This window comes from Thamnophis elegans, chromosome 1 (assembly GCF_009769535.1).
Source record: "Thamnophis elegans isolate rThaEle1 chromosome 1, rThaEle1.pri, whole genome shotgun sequence".
NCBI lineage: Eukaryota > Metazoa > Chordata > Lepidosauria > Squamata > Colubridae > Thamnophis > Thamnophis elegans.
Window position 1 is genome coordinate 59,531,144 of NC_045541.1, and position 26,742 is coordinate 59,557,885.

The 26,742-nt window shown below is 44.7% G+C and overlaps 1 protein-coding gene across 1 annotated transcript in view; it reads left to right on the forward strand.

Annotated features, from left to right (window-relative positions):
- Positions 1 to 26,742, forward strand: part of GYPC (glycophorin C (Gerbich blood group)) — an 80,356-nt gene that overhangs the window by 44,610 nt on the left and 9,004 nt on the right. The window contains exon 2 of the mRNA XM_032222113.1: positions 26,103 to 26,153. Coding sequence (XP_032078004.1) covers positions 26,103 to 26,153 — 51 coding nt within the window. The remainder of the gene's footprint in view (positions 1 to 26,102; positions 26,154 to 26,742) is intronic.

Here is a 26,742-nt window from a genome sequence, read left to right on the forward strand (position 1 = left end):
ACAGCAGGGACTTAAAACGGGGAAAGTTAAATAGCAGTTGTTAACAATGGGAACTAAAGTGAACGTGGGTATTGTAATAGATCCCTGAACTTTGTAACAAGATGCTGCTGCTTAGAGACTAAACAATGAGGAAGGGGAAAAAAAGGTTGGGCTGTGAATGACTGTCACCGCGGCGGGGGGGGGGATGTTGTATGTTTAAAATTGTATTTGTATTTGTATGTTTTTTTCTTAAAATTTTTTTATAACCAATCAAGATTATTATTTTTAAAGGGGGGGGGGGCGCTCAAAGGCCGCACGCCACAGCCCGACACCGCCAGAAACAGTCTAAGCTGCCAGAACAATGCCCTTCCAGGCAAAACGCCAAACCTCGAGACAGAACGCCGCTCCATGTTGAAGGACCGCCGTTCGGGAGGAGGGAGGGCGCCGCCTAAAAAGCTGTCCAATGCCGCCGAAAGATCGCCCAAAGCTGCCTGGGAGGCGTCTCTCCAGATAACAAACAAACCTCCGAGAGCGTCTTAGATTTTCCTCACCCAGGTTCCGCTTATCCACAGAGCTGGCAGTTGGTAGAGGCTTAAACTAAGCTAAAATTATCTCTCTTCTAGCCTGAGCGGCAAGCTCAGGCAGCCATTTTCCCCTGCGCAGGTGCACTACCTTTTAAAGAGAGAGAGATTCTCATGTGTGGGCGTGTTGCACCCATAATGCAATGCATGACCCCCCCTGCACGCATGACAGGTGCTCCCCCCATTTTTTTGCATGCTTTTTTCACCCTCCCCAGGCTCCAAAGACTTTATAGGAGCCTGAGAAGGGTGAAAACAACCTCCCCCACCCCTTGTAAGGGCGATTTTAGTTCTCCGGAGCGTTCAGGAGCCCTCAGGAGGCTTCCCTGAAGGCTCCGGAGGACTAAAAACGGCCCTATGAGCAACCCGGAAGTCCATTCCCGAACCTCTGGAAATGTCCTGAAAACCATAGAGCCCTTTTTTTGCACTCCAGAGGCTTCAGGGAAGATCCTGAAGCCTCTGGAGGGCCTCCGTGGGGCGGGGGGGGGGCTGTTTTCATCCTCTCCAGGCTCCTATAAAGCCTCTGGAGCCTGGGGAGGGCAAAAAATGGCTTTAAAAAAGGCTGAACTTAACTTGCCAGCATGCGCATGCGCACTGGCCAGCTGACAGGGCAACGCCTCATGTGCCCTGAGAAATGGCTCCACATGCCACCTGTGGCACGTGTGCCATAGGTTCGCCATCCCGGTCCTAGATCTTTACTCTAACCAAGAATTGATTGGCAAGAAACTCTGCATCATGCCTGTTAAGTAAAATTCATAGTTCTACTTTAGTTATAGCAACTAATGGTTCCTAATTCAATCTACAGCACAAGCCTCTTGCCCATTTCCCTCTGCAGCTTCATCTAGGGTTCCTGGGTATTTTCCTGATGTAAACCTCTATTTAAAATTGTCCTCTGTTGGAAGAATTGTCTAGTCCATATCCAGGTAAAGATAAGCAGATATATGAAGAAAATAGCAGAGCATTGTTCATCAGCAGCCACATATCAAACTGAACAATTACGGAGGTCAGTCATAGTTTTATGCATTCATGTATATTGCATTTCTATTTTAAACTATATTAATAAATTAAAACTGCATTATATGCAAAAATTAGCATATGCAACTATTTCTTTGGTTCTGTAACTTTGCTTTTCCCCAACGCACTGCATTTCTTTGTGACAGCTTCTTAATTTTTTCATTACAGAATTTGAAGATTGGGGGTGGGTGGGGTGTAAGATGGAGGTATGGGATGAGACAAGGATGATTGTAGCTAAACTATTATACTGGTTAGAAACAAATCAAGCCTTAAGGCTTCAGAAGCATCTGATTCTTCTGGTCACAGACTTGTGATTGACCTAAGGGCTTATAATAATCTTGAATGGATGCTTTTTTGGTGTGCTTCCTGCCTGAATAAAGGCATGATGGATGAGACTTCAGCAAAGGAACCATTTAAGAGATGACAGAGAAAGGATATATGCGAGCATGGTTTAAATGAGAAGTAGCCTGAGGGAAACGTTTTTCCTTTTTTTCTTGGAGGCTTAGCCTTTCTAGAAAGAGAAGGGCAGTGTTTTCTATCTTGCGCTCTTAAAAGCATTACCCAGACAGGGATCCAACCCCTATGTTATGTTTGCAGGCTCTCTGATACCAACCCTAGGCAGTAACTGAGTGAATGAACTTACAAATTCCACATGTCTGCTTAACGGTATTGCTTTTCAGCAAAGTCTTATCTTAAATCAGTGAGGTGGCATGTGCTAAGCACATTCTGCCCTTGCACCTCTTTTTTTTTTTAAAAAAAAACAGTGCATAGACCGGTGTTGTGACTTACATATCCTGACAGCTGCCTGGAGGTGACCAATTGGCGTATGTAGAGGCTTGCTTGTCTGAAGCGTGACATGACTATTTTTGTCAGATGGGTAATTGTCGCTATCACCAGGGCGCATCTGCTACACATGTCCTGTAATTAAAGATCAGGCTGATTATTAATTCCACCAGAGCTCTTCCACACATAAAAAATTAACTTTTTGATTGTACCAGTTAAAAGAAATAAATAAAACCAGCCATTGTTAAATTAGAACAAGGAGAGGGAAAATGGAAAGACCATAGGAGTGTCTCAATAAATATGTCTGCTTTAAGTTAATAATATTTTCCAGCATATGCATTTCAGCAAAATAATAGAATCTAATCAGAATGGTATTGACCAAATATTGGTTTGCTGTGACGACACAGCTTCTCTTATTGCTAGCATGAGGACATACGGGTCAAGCAAAAGACCATACCTTAGATAGGTTGAGGTAATTTATTTGGACTGGCACAGCGGCACAACCACTGGCTTGTATTGCAACAAGTAGAAATATACTCTGGGCAATTTTTCTGGCCTGTTTTTTTAGGGCTTCTTTTATGGATTAAGGGTGGAGACTGGAACATGAAGTTTCCCAAAAGCAAACTTTTATTCAGTTCTTTCCCTCCCTCTTTCTCCAAACCATTTTTCATGCTGTTTGAAGCCTTGAGGGTGAATGGTACACCTATATTACACCTATCCTCCGCGAGCTGCACTGACTTCCTATTAGTCTCCGGACACGCTTCAAAGTGCTAGTCATTACTTTTAAAGCCCTTCATGGTTTAGGCTACCTGAGAGACCACCTCCTGCCACTTACCTCCCAACAACCCACAAGATCGCACGGGTTGGGCCTCCTCCGGGTGCCGTCAACCGGACAATGCCGGCTGGTGACTCCCCGGGGGAGGGCCTTCTCTGTTGCTGCGCTGGCCCTGTGGAACGACCTACCTGCAGAGATCCGGACCCTTACCACTCTCTCGGCCTTCCGTAAAGCTGTCAAGACCTGGCTGTTCCGGCAGCCCTGGGGCTGTTGAGTGATATCCAGCCCTGCTTAGATGGAATGGGTGATTGAATTTTAATACTGTATTTTTATCTTTTTTATTCTATTTTTTAAATTTTAAATGTTTCTTGTCTGTTGTGAGCCGCCCAGAGTCCCTATGGGAGTGAGCGGCATACAAATCCTAATAAACTTGAAACTTGAATGGTGGTAATGAGAATGAGAGACTCCCTCAAAACCATCCCAGAAACCTGATCAGATGAGATGTAGAGAAACCTAAGATGGTGACATTAGATTTAGTTCAGAATTGCATGTAGTTAGGAGGAGGCTACAGGTCTGAAAAATCATTGAAACGTTTAATGTCCCTATCTCTTACCTTATCCCAGCTTTGCTGGCAGACAAGTTGATGATTGATTATACACCAATGACAGCACTGGATCTGAGTTATTTATGACATTGTTCCTTATCAGCAGGGGAAGTCATGGTGCATATATCAGGGTTCCATGCCATAAAATAGCACAGAATTGGGAGGCTGCAATTTACAATTGTGCCATCAAAACATCAAGCAAGAAAGACCACGGAGGAATCTTAATCACGAATGCCAACAAATAGAGAAAATAATAGGAAAGGGAATTTGAAAGATCATTTTAAGATTCTCAGAGGGATCTCAGAAGAATTTATAGCTAACAATATAATAAGAATAATCATGTGTTAGAAGTATTTGAAGTAAAAAGAAGAGGAAACTAGTGTACTAAAATGGGATTATAGTATCACAGAAACCTCTACAGACAAAATGTATTCCGGAGTTGGGTGCTTTAGAAAATAATGGACAACAATAAGTCATCTGTGAAATAGGAAATAGTGCATCCGGTGAATTGAATTGTTTAAAGATGTAGGTGAAGATGCAACTACAAATCAGCAGAAATCTGCATTAAAAAATATAAGATAAGGCACAAATTACAGAATCACTGCGCAAATTCTTTACGCAAGCAAATTTTGTTTAAGAACTTTTAAAGAAGAATAGATCCCAACATAATAGAGGAGGGTTCCAGAAAAGGCAGATGAATGCATGGTTCAAATAGCTAATTTAAGATAGATAAGGGAGAGAGTATGAATATTTAAGAAGGAGGCTAACCTTTGTTTATTCACTATAGCAAGGTATGTTAGTAGCTGATGCCAGCATGTGAGAATGTGTGAATATTTTAAGGCTAATCGCTATGCTGATTATTATTCTTTGTGATAAACAAGAAACCAAGAACTGTAAAAATATTGAGAAATCGAGGGATTTTGAAGAGGAAAGGGAGTTAAAAATGGATGTATGCTATCATTTTATCTGTTTGACTTGAATGGCAGGATTTATAAGAAATGAGAGTGGAATCAAATCTGAGTTCAAAATATTAATACTTTGAGATATGTGGATGACATTTTTATTAGCCGGAACTAAAGAGGATTTAATGAGTTTATTGTGAAAGTAAAAGTAGGATACAGAATGGGTTAAAGTAAAATATTAAGACAAACATAATATCAATCTGCATGATTATTGAACTTAAAACTGACAAAAAAGAAGTGAAAATAGTTAATAATTTGTGGTGTGGGGCTCAAGAATAAATAGATATGGATAGGGCAGAGTCGTGTTTGGACGACTCTGGCTAACTCAACTAAGAAATGGAGTTGAGCACTGCCTCCTAGAGTTGGACTTGACTGGATAAGGGAAACCTTTACTTTTAACACCAATATCAATACCAAGTATGAAAAAATAATAATCTGGAAAACAAAATCAGGCAATGTCCTCTATCTGCCTATTTAACAAAAATCTAAAACTTAACAAGTTTAAGATATGATTTGAAACACCTTGAAATTTGCCCAATATTTTCCCACTATTGCCCAATTCCAGAACTTTTATGGATGAACTAAGTTCTGAATATTTACAAAAACAAAACCCTAGGATTCTATCTATACAGCCATCTTGAAGAGTCAAATAGTCATGATGATGATTTATTTTCCAAGTCAAGTATCATTTTTATTCTAATAATTAAAAACATAACTTTTAAAAGCAAGGAAATCAATATACACTATTTATCCTTTGTATAGGCATGTGTGACCTTCTGTTACCTTTTTTTCTGCAATCAAACTCCCAAAGATTATGCTACCAAAATTCAGTGCAAAATTAAAATGTCAGAGGCTTGATTATTTTTGCTTTCATGTAATGTTTGTGTCCTTAAAATAAACCACAAATCTTTACCAAATTAAATTCTACCCATCACAGCTCATCTTTAACTTAATCCAGAAATAATGGACTGTTAAATTCTAAATTAGAAAAGAAACCTGTTGTAAAAAGCAGAAGCATCTATATTAGTTTCTAAAACATAGTTCATAACTAGTATTTTATTTCATTTCTGTTTTAAAGCAATAAGTACACACACAGAAATATACTCCAAATAAAATATAGCATGCCAAAGGCATTCAATATTATGCTCCAAATAAGAAAATCATATAACAGACTCTGAACATGATTAATGAACAACTTTCCCTAACTCTAGAAAAGCCAGAAAGAATATTTGTGTGTTAATATCTACTCCGTGGGTTTGGTAGCATAATCCAGAAGAAACCAATTTATGATCCAACAACACTAATTAAATTCAGTAGCCATTGTGGGTTGTCCAGATTTGTATCACAGATTGAAACTCAATAGATCTTGCATTGTCTCCCCTAATATAATGGGGGCATACTTTACTGGTAATGTGAAGATTAGCCTAATATGAATTTGCTTTCATTCTTGAATTGTGACTAGTGAACGATAAAAATATAAGAGAAATCTGTAATAGCATAAGGAAAACAATAGGAGGTAGATCACAGATGCTGATTTAGACTTTAAACATTCAGGGTTTGTTGAACCCTTCTAGAATTTTTAAGAAGTAGTGCAGACTTGAAGATCCATTTCTACCATCCATTACACTTGCTAACCATGGCCTAGTTCATTTGGAACTATTCTAAGCGGGACAGTCCATCTTTTGAACAATTTGTCCCACGTCCCGGTTTTTTTTTTTAAAAAGTCCCGATTTTTTTTAAGTACGAAAAAGTCTCCAGCCGCCTTGAGGCTCTCCTAGCAACTGGGAGCGTATATTCTTCGAGCCAAGTGCATTCCCGCCCACGCGTCCTTGGGAGCTGTTGCCAATGGCTGAGGGAGGAGAAAACTTTACTCCATGTGGAGACCGCGGGCTTCCCTCACGGATTTTTTCTTCTTCTGTTGCTTTGAGCAGCCCATCCCTCCCCCCCTCTTTCTCTCTCTCTCGGAGCTAGCAGAGCTAGCGGCTGCCTCCGAGGCTGTCCAAGCTCAGCCCCTCCCCCGCCCCGGACTGCTGCTTTGCCTCGGCTGCTCGTGTTGTTTGGGGAGGGGATTACAGTGCCATAGAAACACAGCGTATGTCTCACGTGGCTGATAACCTGGTCTCTATACAGAAGAGGTAATTTTAAAAACTTTGGAGCGAATCCAGAAAGAGGGGAGTGTTTTCACAAGAGGGGGAATTTATAAACGGCACAGTGAATCCAGAGGAGGTGTGTGTGTGTGTGTGTGTGTGTGTGAGAGAGAGAGAGAGAGAGAGACTAAGTGTTGTAGCTTCTGATTCTTGATGAATGTATTCTATTTTATTTTTCTTTATGTACACTGAGAGCATATTCACCAAAGACAAATTCCTTGTGTGTCCAATCACACTTGGCTAATAAACTATTCTACTCTACTCTACTCTACTCTACTCTACTCTACTCTACTCTACTCTACTCTACTCTACTCTACTCTACTCTATTCATTTCTATTTCAATTCTAATAAGGAGTTTAGCTTCTCTCTCTTGAAAATGTAAGCTAGCATAAGGCATTATAATGCAAGCTAGCTTTAGCTTTCAAACAGTTCATTTAGTGACCAAAGTTACAATGGCATTGAGAAAAGTGACTGATGACCATTTTTCACACTTAGCGACCATTGCAGCATCCTCATGGTCACGTGATCAAAATTTTGATGTTTGGCAACAGATTTGTATTTATGATGGTTTCAGTGTCCTGGGGTCATATAATCGCCTTGTGTGACCTTTTGACAAAATATAAAATTTTTAATCAAGCCCCCTCCCCCTCCCGTCAATGGTGTCCCTCTTTAATCTGAAAATCTGGTCACCTTAAACTATCCCTATTGCTTTCGCTTTCACTATTTTAGTTTTCCCAGTTGATATTTGTAGTAAAATAAATGCACAATCTAGACCACAGTAATTTTCCCTGCTACAGGTTTCAGTCTTCTCGTCTATTGACATGTGCTTGTGTATATCCAAGAAGCCACTCACAAACAATATGTGGGTGATTCGTTACAAATCTCCTTGGTATTGGAGGAATTTCTGGAGAAGAGAAACTTTGAAAATAGTAATTCAGGATAAATATCTTCTAATGCTAAGCTCTATTTCATCAATGAGGCAGGTATTCAACAGATGAGGAATATGCACATCTCCTATCTGTTAGTTGTTTTAATTTTATTTTGGGAGTTAGTTTGAGAATCAGCTATTTCCACAGTAACAAAGATCCTGTTTTATTGCACTCACGCTTCTAGATATCTTGTGAAGGAAATCTACTTCACTAACACTGAGAAACACACCATACAATTTCAGTTTAAGTAGATATAGGAGATAGAGAGGCTAGGAGAGCATAATCTATTCTTCCAGAAGCCTGGAATAAAGATACAGCCTTGCTGTTTTCTTTTAAGATAATAAGGGTGTTTTTGTTTATACCTATCTTCAAAGGACAGGGAAACTACAGAAAGATAAAATATTTCCTATTCAGTGCATTTCTCAGGGGATGTAAACCTGCAAGCCTCCTCTGGATTGTAAGGTTTTGTTTTCAAGATGCAAATTATCCCATAGGATTAAGCAAAAGTTTATACTTCCCTAAGTATTCTTATGGAACTGCATAGTAAGTCGAGAAGAATGTGGTGCCATTCCACGGAGATGCTTGAGTTAAGGAGTGAGTACTATAAGCAGTGCCAATTTTTAGAATATCATATTGTGTTTGTATCCGTTTGTGTGTGTGTGTATGGTTGTGGTGAACAATCCAGTGTCATTCTCCCCATTATGATTTTTAATATTTTCCAGTTCTTTCTGCGCTACTGCTCTATGGCGCTATTGCACCTAATTTTTCTATTAATCCTCTTTGTATCATAAAGTATCATTTGTGATTTGATAATCATTTTTATCAAGGAATGATTTACTTGTGGGAGATGAAGCCTGGGACCCATCAAGTCTTTGAATAGTCTGTTCCACTGATTAGGAGTAAAGATAATAAAGCAAGTATCTACACCACTTTTTTCTAATTGGAAGATTAATACAGTTCAAACGAAAGAAAAGTGAGTATATGGCTCAGACATGCAGGTTTTACAATGTTCATTTTGAAGCATTAGGCAGAATGACTTCTAAAAAAAACTAGAAGCCACCATCAAAGAGATCTTATTGTATCCAAAGGGAAACTCTCCATTTTTTTATGCTGCTGGAGATAAATCAATCCTACATTTTAGTTGAATAAAATGAAAGCCCATTTTGCATTTACAGCACATTTTCCATTAATGTCAAACAAATTTGTTTCTCTGATCTCCAACAGAAAACTAAAGCCATTGCATTTGGCACAATAAGGCATCATTTGAAAATCCTAGGTGTACCAAAATCATGGTATTTCAAAAGAAGAGGAAATAAAATAAAAACAAGATATCAAAAATTCCTCTCTGCATTCTGTTGTATGGTTCAAGGATATAGGACGTATGATGTGATATCAAAGCAACTAAGTGGATTGCAGTTAAAGGTGACCAGACGTCCCGCTTTTGGCGGGACAATACCGATTTTTAACAATTTGTCCCATGTCCCACGGCATTTTTAAAAAGTCCTGATTTTTTTTTAAAAAAAAAATCAAGACACCCCCCCCCCCCGGTCAATGGTGTCCCGCTTTACCAATGTTAAAATCTGGTCACCTTACTTTCGCACGAAAGGAAAAATCTGCAAAAAGTCACGGGGAGCCCCGGGGATTGTTCCTCGCAAAGCATCACTGTCGCATAGAATGCAAATGAAGATGCTTATCTCCCCGCCCGGCTCCGTGTGCTCGTATTCAAATTGGAGTCACGCCGAGTCCCATTCAGAGGGCGGAGGGACGAAAGGAGGAAGGGAGTGAGTGAGGAAAGAAGAGAGGATGGAAGGAGAAAGGAAGGAAGAGAGGGAAAGAGCAGAAAGACAGATAAGGTGAAGGTAGATAAGCAAGAGGAATGAAGGAAGGAAGGAGGAAGGATGGAAGGAGGAAGAAAAAAGGAAGGGAGGGAGGGAGGAAAGAAGAAAATAATGGAAGAAGAAAGGAAGAGAAGGGGGAAAACAGAAAAATAAAGAAAGGGAGGAAGGAGGGAAGGTGAAAGGATGGAAGGAGGAAGGAAGGGAAGAGGAAGAGAGATCAAAAGAGCAGAAAGACAAGGTAGATAGGCAAGAGGAAGGAAGGGGAAAGAATGGAAAGGGAGGAAGGCTAGAAGGAAGAAAGAGGGAAAGAAGGAAGGAAGGTTAAAGGAGGAAGGAAGGGGTACTTCCACTTGTAGGCCTGGGACTGAATGGAGGAGGAGTCTCTCCATAGGATCAGTTGCTCCTCTGATCATGGTCTATGAAAATGTTACTGCCTGCCTGATGCAAATTTAGACAGACGGTGCCTTGGGCTGCCCCTCAAATCCCCCCTTTACTCCTCCCCCTGTAGAATTCAGCCCCCTGAGTTTTGCCTTTGAGGGGCATCTAAATGTCATGTGTGGTTATGGCGGATGGCAGAGTCAGCTGGAGGTTGAGAGGGGATTGGGGGCTTTTGTCTGCCTGTGGAGTTCTCCCCACGGACAGGATGGGATGTTGGCATGAAAGGGATCCGGGCACAATCTCACCTGTTCCAAGTAAAGTTGCCTTTTGCAATTGACTACCAGTAATCCTCAATTTACGACCAGGATTGATCCCCCAATTTCTGTTGCTAAGGGAGACGTTTGTTAAATGAATTTTGCCGCATTTTGCTACCTTTTATTGCCACATTAAGTGAATCATGGTGGTTGTTAAGTCAGGAACATGGCTGTTAAGTGAATCTGGGCTTCTCCATTGGGGATCAAAAGGGGACCACAATTTCTGTTTTTGTTTCAAATGGCACCGACTAAATTGGACAATTTTTTAAAAATCCTTGGAGATAATAGTGGCTCGATTTATATGGCAAGGCAAGAAAGCACGAATTAAAGCCCAAATGTTGCAAAAACGTAAAGAAGTGGGAGGCTTCAGAGTACCCAACTGGGAAGCATATTATAGTGCAGCAGTTATGACATGGGTGAAGGATTGGGCGACGTTGAGTAGAAGGCGCTTATTGGCTATAGAGGGACATGACTCCCACAGGGATGGCATGCCTCCCTCTGGCAAAAACGAGATACCCCCCACAGGTATTTCATGGGACATTATATTCGGAAGATTTTGATGGAGTGTTGGAAAAGGTGAGGAAAAAGTACTATCTTAAGGTTCCGTGCTGGTTGGCATCGTTGGAGACCTTAACGTAAGGTGACCAGACATCCCGCTTTTGGCAGGACAGTCCCGATTTTTAACAATTTGTCCCGCATCCCGTGGCATTTTTAAAAAGTCCTGATTTAAAAAAATATATCAAGAAACCCCTCACCTCACCCCACCCCCCGGTCAATGGTGTCCCGCTTTACCACTGTTAAAATCTGGTCACCTTAGTTAAAGGGATAATGACGTTTTTGCCTGATAAGTTTTACTAAATCATCAGAATACATTTAGAAATGAAATTAAGAGGAAAAAGGTAAGGAAGGGGTTAGAAGTCAAATGTTGTAAGTGCATTAAAAATGCAGCCCATATTTCCAGGTTTCCTTTGCTTACAAAAAATACTTTATCACTGCATACATTAATATTTTCATTTTTCATTTTTCATTTTAATGACATTTATAGGCCGCCCTTTTCCCTGAGGGGACTCAAGGCGGCTTACAATAAATAGGAAGGGGGTGCAAGACAAAACATAAGAAAAAAACAACGTGTGAATAAAAAAATAAACCAGTAAAACACAACATTCATTCAGCATTCGGGTGGGGCGAGGTTAGGGTCTTATTTTATCCAAAGCAACTTTTCTGGAGTGAAGGACAGGAGTCTCCAGCTGTTGTATATTCACGCCCAATTGGCCACAAGACTGGGAGGAAGCTGAAGCCGCGCCTCTGTGCTCCACCCTTCTGACTCCTGTTTCATCTCAGTCTGGCCAGACTTTGTCTTAAGTGCGCATGTGCGAGACCAAGATGGCTGCGAGGCTTTTTTCGTCGTGAGCTTCTCCGACGAAAATGCCTAAAAAAGTCTCCAGCAGCAATTGTAAACTCGAGAAAGGAGGTTTGCCCGGGATGTTCAAGATTCTGGGGACCCAGGAAGACCAGCCAGCGGTAGGGGTTGCCACTCTGGGACGACCCTGGACGACACCGGCTCCATCGACTCCGGCGGTTTCCATGTTTTTCCGGCCGCTCGGCAACGAGGAGAGGAACCTCGGCCGGATAATAGCGACGGCGCTTCCCGGTGGCTTTATCGCCTATTCCATCTCCCTGCCCTGTCTATTAACGGTGAGGACGATGAGGACGAGGTCTCGGGGAGACCGCCCCTGCGCCGTGCAGATTGTGGCGATTCCAGCGGTCTCGGAGGCTCCGGTGATTTTTGCGCTATTTCGGCCGTTTGACACCGAGGAGGCAGGCTTTATTTTGAGAGCAGCGGCGGCATTCCTCGACTATTCCAGTGCCTGTTCCACCTTTTCGTTTTGCCTGCCAGATGGCGCGAGTAATCAGGACCCTGGTCTCAGGCTGTTGTCGCTAAATGCCAGGTCTGTTGTTCACAAGGCTCCCCTCGTCCGGGACTTAATTTTAGACGAGAGGGCAGACGTGGCATGTATTACTGAAACGTGGCTGGGCACGGAGGGAGGAGTCCCCCTCGTAGAGATGTGCCCAGACGGATTTCAGGTGCTTCATCAGCCGAGAGCCCAGGGAAGGGGTGGCGGTGTGGCCATTGTTATCCGGGAGTCGTTAGTACCTCGTAGGATCCCTGCTCCGGAGCTTGTCGGGTGTGAGTCTCTGCTGCTAAAGTTGGACCTCAAGGGTCAAGTGGGTTTGCTGTTAACGTACCTGCCTCCCAACAGCGTTGCAGCAGCCCTCCCCTCGCTCCTTGAGTCGGTAGCCGAGCTAGCAATTGAGTTCCCCAGACTTATGGTCTTGGGGGACTTCAATCTGCCTTCGCTCGGTGAACACTCCGATGGGGCGCAGGAGTTCATGGCTTCCATGACAGCCATGGGCTTGACCCAGGTAATTCGGGGCCCAACCCATTCAGCGGGTCACATGCTCGACCTCGTATTTCTCTCGGAGCAGTGGATTTGTGATCTTGGTCTAAGGGGTAATGAGATCATACCCCTGTCGTGGTCAGACCACTGCCTACTGAGGCTCGACTTCCGGAGGCCAAACCCCCACTGTAGGGAGGAGGAACCGACCAAGTGGTTCCGCCCCAGGCGACTTATGGAGCCCCTGAGGTTCCAGACGGAGCTTGGGGTTATTCCTGATACTCTCGCCCACAGTCCGGTGGAGACTCTGGTTGCTGCCTGGTACTCGGCAGCATCGGAGACCCTCGACCGGATTGCGCCACTACGGCCCCTCCGAGGCGGCGGATCCCGGAGACCTCCCTGGTTCACCGAGGAGCTCCGGGAGATGAAGCGCCGGAGGAGACGCCTAGAGCACCTATGGAGGTCCGATAAGTCCGAGTCGAACCGAGCAATCCTAACAGCCAGCACCAAGGAGTACATCAGGGCACTTAGGGCAGCAAAAAGATCTCACATTGCCACCTTGGTTGCATCCGCTGAGTCCCGCCCAGCCGCCCTGTTTAGGATAACCCGCTCCCTCCTAAACAGGAGGGATACGGGGGAACCCTTGCAGGGTAGGGCTAAGGATTATGCCCAATTCTTAGCGGACAAAATTGCTCGGTTTCGGTCGGATTTGGACTCCATCCCTGCAGTTCCAGCCGAGGCACAAGAGGATGAACTTGTAGACCACCCCTGGGTTGAGTTTCAGGATGTTGCCCCTGGGGATGTGGACAAGGCCATGAGAGCTGTGAGTGCCTCCACCTGTGTACTGGACCCGTGTCCCTCATGGCTGGTTGCCAACAGCAGTGAGGTGACACGAGGCTGGATCCAGGCGGTTGTTACCGCCTCTCTTCGGGAGGGGCACTTCCCTGCCGCAATTAAAGCGGCAGTGGTGAGACCCCTCCTGAAGAAGCCATCTCTGGATCCAGCTGTTCTTAACAACTATCGACCAGTCTCCAACCTCCCTTTTGTAGGGAAGGTTGTCGAGAAGGTGGTGGCCTTCCAGCTCCAATGGTCCTTGGAGGAAGCAAGCTATCTTGAACCCTTCCAGTCGGGCTTCAGACCCGGTTACAGCACAGAAACCGCTTTGGTCGCATTGACCGATGATCTCTGGAGAGCCAGAGACCGAGGCCATCCCTCTATCCTGGTTCTCCTCGACCTCTCGGCGGCTTTTGATACCATCGACCATGGTATCCTTCTGCGACGACTGCGGGAGGTGGGGGTGGGAGGCACTGTTTTGCAGTGGTTCTCCTCCTACCTCTCGGACAGGTCGCAGTCGGTGTTAGTGGGGGGGCAGAGATCGACCCCTAGGCCCCTATTATATGGGGTGCCCCAGGGTTCGGTCTTATCCCCCCTACTATTTAACATTTACATGAAACCGCTGGGTGAGATCATTCGGAGGCACGGGATAAAATACCATCAATACGCGGACGATACTCAGTTGTATCTGTCCGCCCCGTGCCAACTCAATGAAGCGGTGGACGTGATGAGCCGGGGTCTTGAGGCCGTTATGGACTGGATGAGGGCTAACAAGCTTGTACTCAACCCGGAGAAGACCGAGTGGCTGTTGTGTTTCCCTCCCAATAATTCAATCAGTGTTCCATCACTCAGGCTGGGGGGTCAAACTTTATACCCCTCAGAGAGGGTTCGCAACTTGGGAGTCCTCCTGGATCCACAGCTGACTTTCGACCATCATCTGACGGCTGTGACCAGGGGGGCATTTGCCCAGGTTCGCCTGGTACGCCAGTTGCGACCCTACCTGAATCGGGAGGCCCTCACAACAGTCACTCGGGCCCTTGTGACCTCTAGGCTGGAATACTGCAATGTGCTCTACATGGGGCTGCCCTTGAAGAGCATCCGGCGACTTCAGCTAGTCCAGAACACGGCCGCCCGAGTGATTGTGGGCGCACCTCGGTTCGCCCACATAACACCTATCCTCCGCGAGCTGCGCTGGCTACCTGTTGATCTCCGGGTGCGCTTCAAGGTGCTACTTGTCACTCATAAAGCCCTCCATGGTAGTGGATCTGGGTACTTGAGAGACCGCCTCCTGCCAATTACCTCCCTGCGACCAATTAGATCGCATAGATTAGGCCTCCTCCGAGTACCATCTGCCAGTCAGTGCCGACTGGCAACCACACGGAGGAGAGCCTTTTCAGTAGTAGCTCCGACCCTTTGGAACGATCTCCCCGTGGAGATTCGTACCCTCACCACCGTCCAGACCTTCCGCATAGCCCTTAAGACCTGGCTAGCCCGCCAGGCCTGGGGATAAAGATAATTGCCCCCACCCGAATGATGAATGAATGTTGCTTCTATTTTTATCTTTATGTACTATTTTGTGTCTATTGTTTGTACCCCCCCTCCCCCATTTTATGTAAGCCGCCCTGAGTCCCCTCAGGGAAAAGGGCGGCCTATAAATGTTAATAAACATAAACATAAACAGATGAGATGTTTAAAATTGTACTCCTGGATATTTCCACTTCTGGACCCTCCTCTCTTCTTTTCAGCCTCCTCCAGGAAGCTTCCTCGTTCCCAGTAAGTTCCTGACTGTGGCTGCTGTTTTGAATCAAGGAGGGAGGTCGAGCTTCTGGGGGCTTAGGTGGCTTGCTGGCTGTTCTGGCAGCCATTTTGGGTCACTGCCACGTGGATAGGGCTGCAGGCTCCATGCGTGCCGGGGAGGCTAATGGGCTCAGGATTACCAGCCCTATGGCTTCACACCGGCTTCTCTTGCCTGTTGGGTGGCTGGAATCGAGCCGCAGTGTCTGAGAGCGCTGGGAAGAGCGCGAAGAGGCTTTTCAGCACCTTGGCGAGCCATGGCGGCGAGAGAGCACGAAAAGCTTTTGGAGCCAGGAGAGCTGCTGGTGGGGCCCCTGGAGCACGCCAAACTTGGTGCTTGCGTCGGGGCTGCCTGTAAAGCTCAGGAAGGCTTCCTTCTTATTTCCTGTTGCTGCAGCCGTAGGAGGCGAAGGGAGAGCATGCGGAGGCAGTGGCTGCTGAGGAGGGTCGTAAGTACTTGCGCACATATGGCCAAGATGACGGAAGGTGTGGAGAGGTCCCCATCCCCCCCTTTGTCCCCTGGAGAGGGCACATCCTCCAGGCAGAGACCTACAACCTCCTCTAGGAGGCAAAAGGCGTCTGTTGCCTCACGTCCCTCACATGCCACTCAGAGGGACGAGTTGAGGCATAAGGCAATCACCAATACCTTTTCAAGGGCGGAGAAGCTGCGGGCGCAGCAGGGCAGGCTTAGTTCTTTGTCTTCCTGCTCCAGATCCCCATTACGGGGTGAGCCTAGGCCTGTTTCCCCCACCCTGGGTTCTCCTGTTTCCCCTTGGGGAATATTTTGGAGAGGTTTCCACTTCTCCCCTTTCCATGGAGGAGCAGGACATGGAATTGGATGATCTCTGATAAGAATAAAAAGAAAGTCCTGCCCACTTCGGCCAAAAAGGAGGAACAGAAGTCTATGCCCTTCTGCCGCAAGCCCTCGTACCAGCCTCAGGAACAGGAAGCTCAGCAGAGCAGGTATTCTTCCCCCAGGTCCCCCAGCCTGAGAGGAGTTACAACAGGGATAGGCCCCATTTTCAGCAGCAGAGTAAGCACCCTTTTCAAGGTGGTGGTAGTCGCCCTTACCCCAGGGGAAAATAGGTCGGCTTCGGCCTCACCCATTGGAGTCGCCTGGCCCTCTTCTCTGAGGCCCGGAGGGAAATTTTCTCTGACTCTTGGGTGCTCAGCACGGTCACATCTCAGCTTCATTTAGAGTTCCTTTCCATTCCCCCGAATTTCTTCCACACGTTTTCCCCGGCAAAGCATATAGAAAAGCGCAGGCTGATATGTCAGGCTATTGAACACCTGCTTGACATTGCTGCAATGGAGCTGGTCCCTCCAGACCAGACAGGCGGGGGTTCTATTCAAACTTGTTCCTCATGCTGAAGGCTTCAGGGGGTTGGAGGACTATTCTGGACTTGAGATGGCCCCCCAGTTCAAGATGGCCTCTCTTAAGTCTATGTTGGTGGACGTACGGGAGGGTGACTACATGGCTCCTATTGATCTCACGGAGGCTTACCTCCACATTCCCATCCTCCCGAAGCATAGGCGGTTTCTCAGGTTCTCTTACCTGGGTATCCACTATCAGTACAGGGCCTTGCCGTTTGGTTTGTCTTCAGCCCCTAGGTCCTTTACCGAGGTGGTGGCGGTAGTGGCAGCCTACCTGGGGAGGGGTTCCCATTAGAATACAATACTACCTGGATGACATCCTCATCCGGGGGCATCACCAAGTCAGACAAGGGCAGATCTTTTGCAAGTCATAGAGACCCTTCAGCGTTTGGGTTTTTCTGTTAACTTTCCCCGTCAATTAGGATCCTTCATTTGGGGGCTGTTATTGATTCTCGGCTGGGTAAGGTTTTCCTCTCCCCAGACCGCAGGGCCAGTATGGTTAAAATGGTTAAACAGGTCTGCAGGGACCGTTACGTTTCCACAGTCCTTCTCTCCAGCTTGTTGCGGAAGCTCATCTCCTATATCCAGGTAAGTGCCATGGGCGCGATTACAGGCCAGAACTCTTCAGTGGCGATTCCTGCAGTAACAGAGAGCAAATTCCAGCAGTTCAGCGGCCAAGGTCCCAGCCCCAGTCCACAGGTACTGGTCTCCCTCAAGCAGTGGTTGTTCACAGCCATGTTCAAGGGCTGCGACTTCAGGGACCAGGAGCGCCTCATCCTCACCACGGATGCCAGTCTATTTGGCTGGGGGGCAACTCTGGGGTCTCAGTTGGCACAAGGCCGATGGTTATGGAGGGACCTACTCCACAACATCAATTGGCTGGAGCTCTGGGCGGTCCATTTGGCCCTTCGGCACTTCTGGAGAACTGAGGGGATTGACGCCTTCGCACAAGGTGGCCAGGTGGGCTTTTGTACACTTTTCCTCTCACTCCCGGGGTCATTCAGAAGCTAGTCGGGGAACAGGCGAAGCTCATTCCGCAGAGGGCTTGGTTTCTGGACCTTATGGTCCTCTCGGTCCAGCCCCCGTGGGGGATCCAGGAGTGGGAGATAGAGTTGCATCAGGAGAAGCTGGTGTACCCGGAGCCACGCTAGCTGCAACTAGCTGTGTGGAGATTGAGCGGGAACGCCTGAGGGAGACTCATCTGTCACACCGGGTGATCAGGACCATAGAGGCTTCATGTAGGCAGTCCACTACGAGGATCTATGACTCCACCTGGGCCTCCTTTGTGACCTGGTATCATGCTGCCCAGGTGGTGCCTACTAGGGCTTTGGTTCCACAGGTCCTGGATTTCATTCAGGACGGGTTAGACAAAGGACTTTCCCATGGTACAGTGAGGAGGCAGCTGGCTGCACTGGCTACGGTCATCCCCAGTGTGGGCTTGGTTTTTCTCACCCAGCTGCCGGTGATTAAGCGGTTCCTTAGGGGAGTCTTGAATTTGTGTCCCCCTGTTGTCCATAGGTTCCCCATGTGGGACCTTTCCACGGTTTTGCAGGTTCTTATGTCAGAGCCTTTTGAGCCATTGAGATTGGTTAGCCTGAAGCTGCTCATTCTTAAGATGGTGTTTTTAGTGGCAGTCACTTCAGCTAGGAGCATGTCCGAATTAGGGGCTCTTTCCTCCAGGGAGGATTTATGTGTTTTCCACAGCAACAGGGTTATGCTGCACTTAGATCCAGTTTTTGGCTGAAAGTCAATTCCATTTTCCATTGTTCCCAAGATTTTTATCCAGATCCAGTCATGGAACGGGAAAATTAGTGGCACCGGTTCATTTCATTTCATTTCATTTTTTATTTCATTTTATTTGTCTTGTATGCCGCCCATCCCAGAGGACTCTGGGCGGCTCACAACAGACAAGGGAAAGGGGATAAATAGACAAGACAACACTTTAAAAAAAAGGCGCAACATTCACAATTTCCGGTTGGATGTGCGACAGGCCTTATGCATATACTTAAAGCTGACGGCATCCTTGAGAAGGTTGGAGGCATTATTTTTGACTTTCCAGCCTTCATCACTGGGTAAACGGGTCACCTCTTCCACCATTAGGCATTGAATCCGTTTGACTATTGCCCTGGCATACGAGTTGCAGAAGTTGCCTGTGCCAGTTGGTATCACGGCACATTCCACCATGAGTGCGGCCACCTCACCTTCACCCATTCTTGTGGCATGATTATACTACTACTGGAGCCTCCTGTCCCAACTCCTAAACTAGCAGTTCAGGGAAGACCATCTGCCATTCTGGTTTCGGGCAAAATCAATCTGTAGTGACCAATGGGGTTACTTAATGACTGTGGCATTTGCTTTATGACTGCTACAGAAAAGTAAAATCAGATTGATCCCCCCACATTATGACCATCAGAACTTACAACTTTAATTGTTGTTTAATTGCCAGGCTCAATTATGGTCGTAAGTTGAAGACTGGAAATAAATAAAATGATAAAAAGTAGTACAAAAGCAGTAGAATCAAAAAATCAAGAATATATCACAATTGGAGCCTCCTTTCCCAACTCCTAAAATAGCAGTTCAGGTAAGACCAACTGCCATTCTCCCATTTATCTACTACCACCTTGCTGATTTGATTTAGAACTTGCAACATCTGAAAGAAGGGGTTCATAATGAGAATTACATTTGAATTTAGCGGTTTACACAGTGTCTTCCAAATCTTGGATTTGAACGCTTCACTTGGGTACCCACTTCACTTGGGTACCCATGGAAGTGGAAGGTACCCATGGAAGGTACCCATCCTTGGACCCGTTTATGATGCTTTATAGCATCCAAAGGTCAATCAAACAAGGAAGAGTATTGAAAGTCACTGGGTTTCATCGGGGTTGGCATGTATAAGTATGAGATGTAAACAAGAAACTACTGTTTTGATGTTGTTTTCCTGACCTCAGTATTTTTCCCTATTGTCATCTAAACAAAAGAGCATCTGTGCTCTTGAACTACATACCAAAATGCATCGTCTCGCCTGGATCAGTAAGTAATGGTATTGCATGAATAACAGTGCCACTGCAGAAAGCAAATACTGTTTTTTTTCCTTTGATTTTTAGAATGCATTAAGAAAACTCTTAATCCCTAGGTTAATTAACCTCCTCTTTTATTTTTAGACAAACACATTGTTGTATTGCAGGCAGCAGGAATAAACCTGTGACAGTTTCAAAATATTTTAATGCCAAAGGTGGGTTGCTTAGATTGTAGGGAGTGCATTAACATAATTAATTTAATTCATCCAACTTCTCACAGTTTAACTGTGTTGCTTTTGTGGAGAAGCAGTCCACAAATATCCAGGATCTATAATTTTACTTGGTACAAATGCAATTAAATATTTGCATTTGAATGCAATTTGAGATCTAATCTAAATGATGAATGCCAGGCCTTTAATGTTTTGATTATAGGGCAGCTAGGATGTTTCACAGCTTTTTCCTCATACCCTTTAATTTCATCTTTTTTAAAAAAATACCTTTAAAATCACCTAAATTATTGGTGTGCTTCAGTTGCCCCCTCTAAACTTCTAATTATCATAATAATTGTAATAATTATACTGTAATTATTACTATTATTTGGCATACATACCAACACTATTGTTCTGTCTACTATCCCAACTGACAGATAAGGTTTTTTTTTATTATGATTTTACCTCAGCCATGATTCAAGTCAAGGAAGTTGGATTCAGATCTGAATCCAACTTCCCCAATTGCATTTTTTGAAACAAGCAAAAACACATTGCAAATCATGACTGCGACATGACACAACCAGTCACAAATGTAAACTGGTTGCCAAGCATCTGCATTATGATCCTATGATTAGAGATAATGTAACAGTTGTAAGTTCAAATATAGATTGTAAATATGTTCCTTCCTCTCTCCCCTAGGCGATTGGTAATTCAAACCATTGTTAAGGAAATGTTTGTAATCAAGGACTATTGTTAAGTATTAGTTTTGGAATTCCTAGGGCAATGGGTTCTTCTAGGAGAATTGTGAAGTTGCTGGTTTAGCTCCAATTATTAATGTGGGGATCAAATTACCTCCAATAGACCGATAAGATCCCATAGACTAGGCCTCCTCCGAATTCCATCTGCCGGCCAATGTCGTCTGGCAACTACCCAGAGGAGAGCCTTCTCGGTGGCTGCTCCGACCCTCTGGAACGAACTCCCCGTGGAGATTCGTACCCTCACCACCCTCCAGACCTTCCGCATAGCCCTTAAAACCTGGCTGTTCCGACAGGCCTGGAGCTAAAAGACTTGCAACCCCACTCGAATGGTATGACTGTTGTGCTTTTTTAACGGTGTATGGTTTTCATGTTTGTAACTTGTCTGTTTCCCCCCCCCTCCCCCTTGAACTGTGAGCCGCCCTGAGTCCCCTCAGGGAAAAAGGCGGCATACAAATAAAGTAAATTGAAATTAAATTGAAATTGAAATTCAGTAAAAGTGTTCAAACAAGTACCAGTAATTGATGAAGGGTTAACCTACCGAGCTTAACAGGTAGTTTCAACAATTATCTGCAATATTGGGTGGAAATATTACATAAATGTGTAATAGAGGGTTTACAGGCTTTCTCATCTAAATAAACTTCCCCTTAGGTCATTTCACACAAGATGTCAAATCCAATCTGAGTTTGCCATTTAGTGTGCAAACCTGTAGTCAATTGTGTCTTCTAGCATCACAAACCAAATACCTCATGGTCATTATTTTTGTGAAGTATGTTTTTACCTCTTCATTCAAAACAATGGTGGGTTGCAGGCAGTACACCCCAGTACGGGCCTACCAGTGCCTGCTGGGAGCACTGGGTACCGTTCTGGTATTTGAGCTCTTTGGCGCTTCCGTGCACGAAGCATACAGCGCCTGCATGATGCTCTGCCGAGCAACTGGAGCATCGCGGACGCATCGTGGAGATAAGGACTCATGTGCGTGCTGTGCATGTGTGCACACATGCTGCGCATGTGAATGTGCAAGAGGCCGGGCCCATTGCACCATACTGGTTGCAACGGGATCCGGAACCCACCATTGATTCAAAACATCTTTGCTATGCTCCTGGAATGTAATTAGTGTTTTCTAATGAAGGTCAGGTATTGAAAGAACAAGCATACAAAAAGTGACCGCAAATTGAAACAGTGTAAGAAATGTATTTTATCACTTAAGCTTACATTTTCCAAATAAGACACAGGAATGTTTTATTTTGCTTCCCACAATCCTGTTTTTGTTGTGTAGATTGAGCAGCTGTTATTGTAAAGGAAGCTGTATTGCCAGAATTCAAAATCTAAGCGATCAGTGGGTTGGATCAAAAACTGGCCGTTTGTTACACCAAACAAGTCAGTAGTTGGAAAACATACTTCCTGTCCTGGCACTACATGCAAAGCATAATTGATAGGCCAAATTCCATGCATGTTTTTACATGGGCCCATGTTATTTAAACACTGACCTCTACTTGGGGGGAAAGAGAGAAGGAAGTTTCTGCTATAATTTTCAGAAAAATCACCTCCCTTGACTCCTTTTCATCTCTCATAAAGCAGCCAATTTATCTGTCCAATAGGAGAGCCCATCATTTCCTAATTTAAGTTCATTTATTCTGTTTTCTAATAAATAGCTCATAAGAAGTTTCCAACTTTTAGCAGAAAACTGCCTCTTTGTCATTTCCACTTGTTGGATTTAGTCCTTTAGGCTACTGCTGCTTCCATGTTAATCAGGGAGAACAGAATAATAGGAGAAAAAGAGTCCCTCTTTGAGGGAGATGAGCAGTTCAAAAATGTGAGAAATAAATAAAATTTTAAAAAGTGTCACCAACAACTGCAGAAAAAATAGCTGGTTCATTTATTTAATGTGTGTGTGTGTGTATTTATTTTTATAAATAACTCAAGGCAGAGAACCTACTTAAATACTCCTTTTTTTCCCCACCATAACAATAACCCCGTGAGATGGGTTAGGTTGAGAGGGAATGACTGTCCCAAAGTTACCCAGCTGGCTTTCAGGCATAAGGTAGGACTCGAACTCACAGTTTCCTGATTTCTAGGCCAGCACCTTAAGCTGTCATGTCCCCGTCAGAGCCTAAATCTGTGGGGAGAGGATAAGCCAGAGCTGGAGCCGGCTTGGTTGGCTTCGAAGGACTAGGCGGAGGAGCAGGACAAGGCAGTCCAGGGCCCCTCAGGATTGGGATGGCTTGTTAGCAGGGAGGAATGGGGGCAGGAGAGGGTAAGCAGTGGAAATGAGGAGTGACAGAGCTCAGGCAACAAGCAGGGACTGCCCCCTCCTGAACTCCGAGCACAGAGAGTGGAGAGAAGGTGGGAAGAGGACCGGCCGACCTGATGACTCGGGAGAGTGCCTCGTCCCTCTTCACAAGGCACACCTGGGGACTGAGATTTAAGGAGATGCTGTGGGGAGGGGCATTTGTTGGGAACAAACACTGAATTTGTAGAGTTTGGTTTACCAGTGCAGACATTTGGAGTTTGTAGGACTGCTTGCTTCTTCCTTGTTTCATGAGCTTGTTCCTGACTTCATGGAGTCATTGTTTGTTCCTCATTTCGTGGACTCATCTCCCTGTTCTTTTGAATTGCTGGACTAGGCACAGTCAGAGGCTGTCATGTATGTGTGCTTTGCTCTGCGACTTGCGAATAATGTGGGAGTGTTTGGGTGGAAATTTGGAGCATTAAAGGAGAGTTTGAACTCTCAACTGGCTATGTGACCTTTGTGCCTTGCCCCGGGTCATCCCATAACCATTAGGCCAAAACTGACTTTCTATTCAGACAGAATTCCAAGAAGATCTAAGGATAAATTGTTTTAGTCCTCAAGGCTACGACAAACAGCCAGCAACAGCCAGGCCGCACCTGGTTGGCTAAGGCGCGGCATGGCTGAGCGTGGGCTGTCAGACACGCGCCTATTGGCCTCCCTGCTTGACAGCTCCATATAAATAGCTGTCAAGCAGGGCGGAGTCCCGATCTACTGCTAGCCTGTCTACTGTTCGGATCTGTTTAATAAAGCGCTGTTAACTTACCTCAGGAGCCTCCTGCCTCGTTCTTCCTCGGTCCACTTCACTGGTGACGAGGACGGGATCCACAGGCCCTGAGTAACAGCCTAAGACAGAGAATTCATATTATCTCTTTCCGCGCTGCCGAGAGACCTTCACCGCTAGGACCATGGCCGCTATAGTCCCACTCGTTCCTTTCGGAACCGCCGGTGAGTCGTGGGCCGGGTTCCTGGAGCGCTTCGAGTGCTTCCTGATAGCGAACAATAGGCAGGGATACTTGCAGGAACACAAGTGCAGTTTTTTTCTTAGTGCCTGCAGTTACGAAATGTTCGGGACAGCCCGCTCATTTGCGACTCCGAGGCCAGTCTACGAGCTGAGCTGGGACGGGCTGAAGAACCACTATGCTCCTACCCCTTCTAAAATCACACGCCGCTACACTTTGCAGCAGTGCATGCAGAAAGAGAACTGCTGCCATTCAGTGTGAATTTCCAGACCTGGATGACAACCTTGTTGAACAATTTGTTTGCGGAGTGCAGGACATCCACCTCAAGCAGCGGCTGCTAGCAAGAGGAGCCTCCTGCCTCGTTCTTCCTCGGTCCACTTCATAAATACTTCAGTTTTTCTCCAGTATCAATATCAATATCTCCAGAAAGTTAGCTTTCTAGTAAATGGATGTTTTGTGACTGGCTACACTCACCATGACATCCATTTTAGAATAGTGACCCCCAATGGCAGTCTTTTGTGAGTGTGTCAATGAGAGAGGCCTCTGGTCCTAGCAGATTGCTTGCCCCTGTTACACAGGATTCAAGAAGCTTTCATCAAAATGTAGCTATCTGTAGTTCTGGTTGCAACTGTGGCAGTGATCCCATTTTTCAAAAGCAGCTTTCTTCAAGTAAAGGAATTTTAATTGCGGCTATCACAGAAAAAAGAAAAGGGAGGTCTAAGGGAATGAAAGACTCTCAATTTACTGATGCATTAAGTATCTTATTACTGTGTGAGATAGGAAAGAGAAAGGGGATTGTCTGAAATTTTCTCCACTCCTCTGCTGTAAAGGCTTTTTGCTTTTTATTAGTTTGGATTTCCCCTTCCCTGTGATAACTATAATTAAGGTTGAGATTTCATGCTTTATTTTTTTTAGGCACTAATAACTCTCAAACCAATTTCTTGTCACAGATTCTTAAAAGGCCTATAGTTGGATTTTTCATATGCTTTGAAAATTGTGAAATTATCTACTCTGGCATTATTATAATCCAGTAATGAGTATAATTGGGGTTCTGAGAGCCAAATGCTCCTCTGGTGTAAAATGAAGACAAAGAAGAAGCAGAGCCTCTGGAGCTGCTTATTTCAAATGACCCAGATAGGCATCTTCTTCATTGCTTTTCCACAATCAATTGAGGGAGGATTGTTCAATTGAAGATGGCGTATCTGCAATTAGATGGTTTCATTTCAAATTGAGTGGATTTCGCAAGTGTGAATGCTCTGCTAATAAACAAAACTTGAATAGGGAATTGGAAAGCTGTGGTGAAGGAAAGGTCTTAAGAGGTTTCCTTAGCCCAATTCAGAAGTTCACCCTCACTCCAAGTGCCTAGCAGTATGCACAAGGTAATACAGAATGAACTCCCATTCAATACTATTTTCTCTGCCATCTCCTTCTTGCCAGTCCCCTTCAGGAATTGTGTATTATGGGAGTTGCCTCTATTCTCTGTACTCAAATTCCTGTCATAATGTCATTATGTGAGAAATAAAGCTAGCAGTTTGATTGCTGTTAGAAATGCCTTTAAGAATTTGGTGTGTGGGGCATTCCTTCTTTCTCAGATAAGTGCCTTCTTCCATTTAGTGTATAGAATCTATAGATACTATAAATTACAGGTCAGCAATCCAGAGACCAAGGGCCATATACCATTACCCCACCATGTGTTTCAGCCCTCCAAAATTACGATTAGGAGGGGGGGGGCTCAAAATGCCATTATCAGGAAAATCTAATTTTAAATCTAAATCTAAATATCAAAATGCTGTCTCTCTTAGATTGTCTTCCTTTTCAGACATAATTGCATCCATATTTTTTTTCCTGCAAAGTTTTGTAATATTTCACAGGAGTCTTCTTGAGTTGTTCAATAAATGTTTTCCTGGGTTGCAGAGTCACTGCTTAAATATAGTAGTATTTTTTCCCCTCCATATGATATAATATTATACAACTTAAATGTTTTAATAAGGTTTTTTTAGGAAAAAGAATCCTGCTCTTTGCCATTTCAATCCTTCGCATTCTTAGGTTCACAAAAATACTTGAAAGGAAGCGGTAAAAGAAATCCTTGCTCTGTTCTGTGTAGAGTAGTTGTGATTATTTATTATCTGAAATCTCCTGTCTAATTAAATTTTGTATATTTTATTTCTAGGTGCAAATATTGGAAGCTCTCCAACAAGCACAGATATTGCAGTCATTGGAGGTAAGAATACAATAGTACTCGAACAAAGACTATATTTCATCAAACAGTTTTTTGGAAGTGAAACAAGATTTTCCATCCTTAACCAAAACAAAAAGTATTCTCCACCGAATGAGGGGTTTTTTTCCCTAAGAAAAATTAATGGTGTGTTGCTATGTATTCTATTAGTAGAATGGGGATGAGTTCACTGGCACCCCGCTGTCTATAATCTTATCACCGAACCCTACTACCATCCCCATATTATAGGAAAAAGGGTAAAATAGACACCTGGTTCCAGGAAACTATCTCCTTGTATGATATTGGGAGCTTCCAAAGAAAGCAAGTATGGAAGTGAAAGATATATTCTCTATTTTATGTTACTGTCAGGTTACTGTCATCCTCCCCTTCCCCCTTTTTGCACCTTTGGGAGGGGAGATTTGGTGGGGGGAGGGGAATCCTCAGCTTCTCCCTCTTCCTTGTAACGGAGTCTAGCCAAATCAACTTCAACATCTGCAGCAGGCTCGTACCAAGGTTCTAAGCGGCGGGGGAGTCTCCTGTTTACACATTACTGGTAAACGTCTTTGTTCAAGCCATCCGCGAACCGATCTAACAA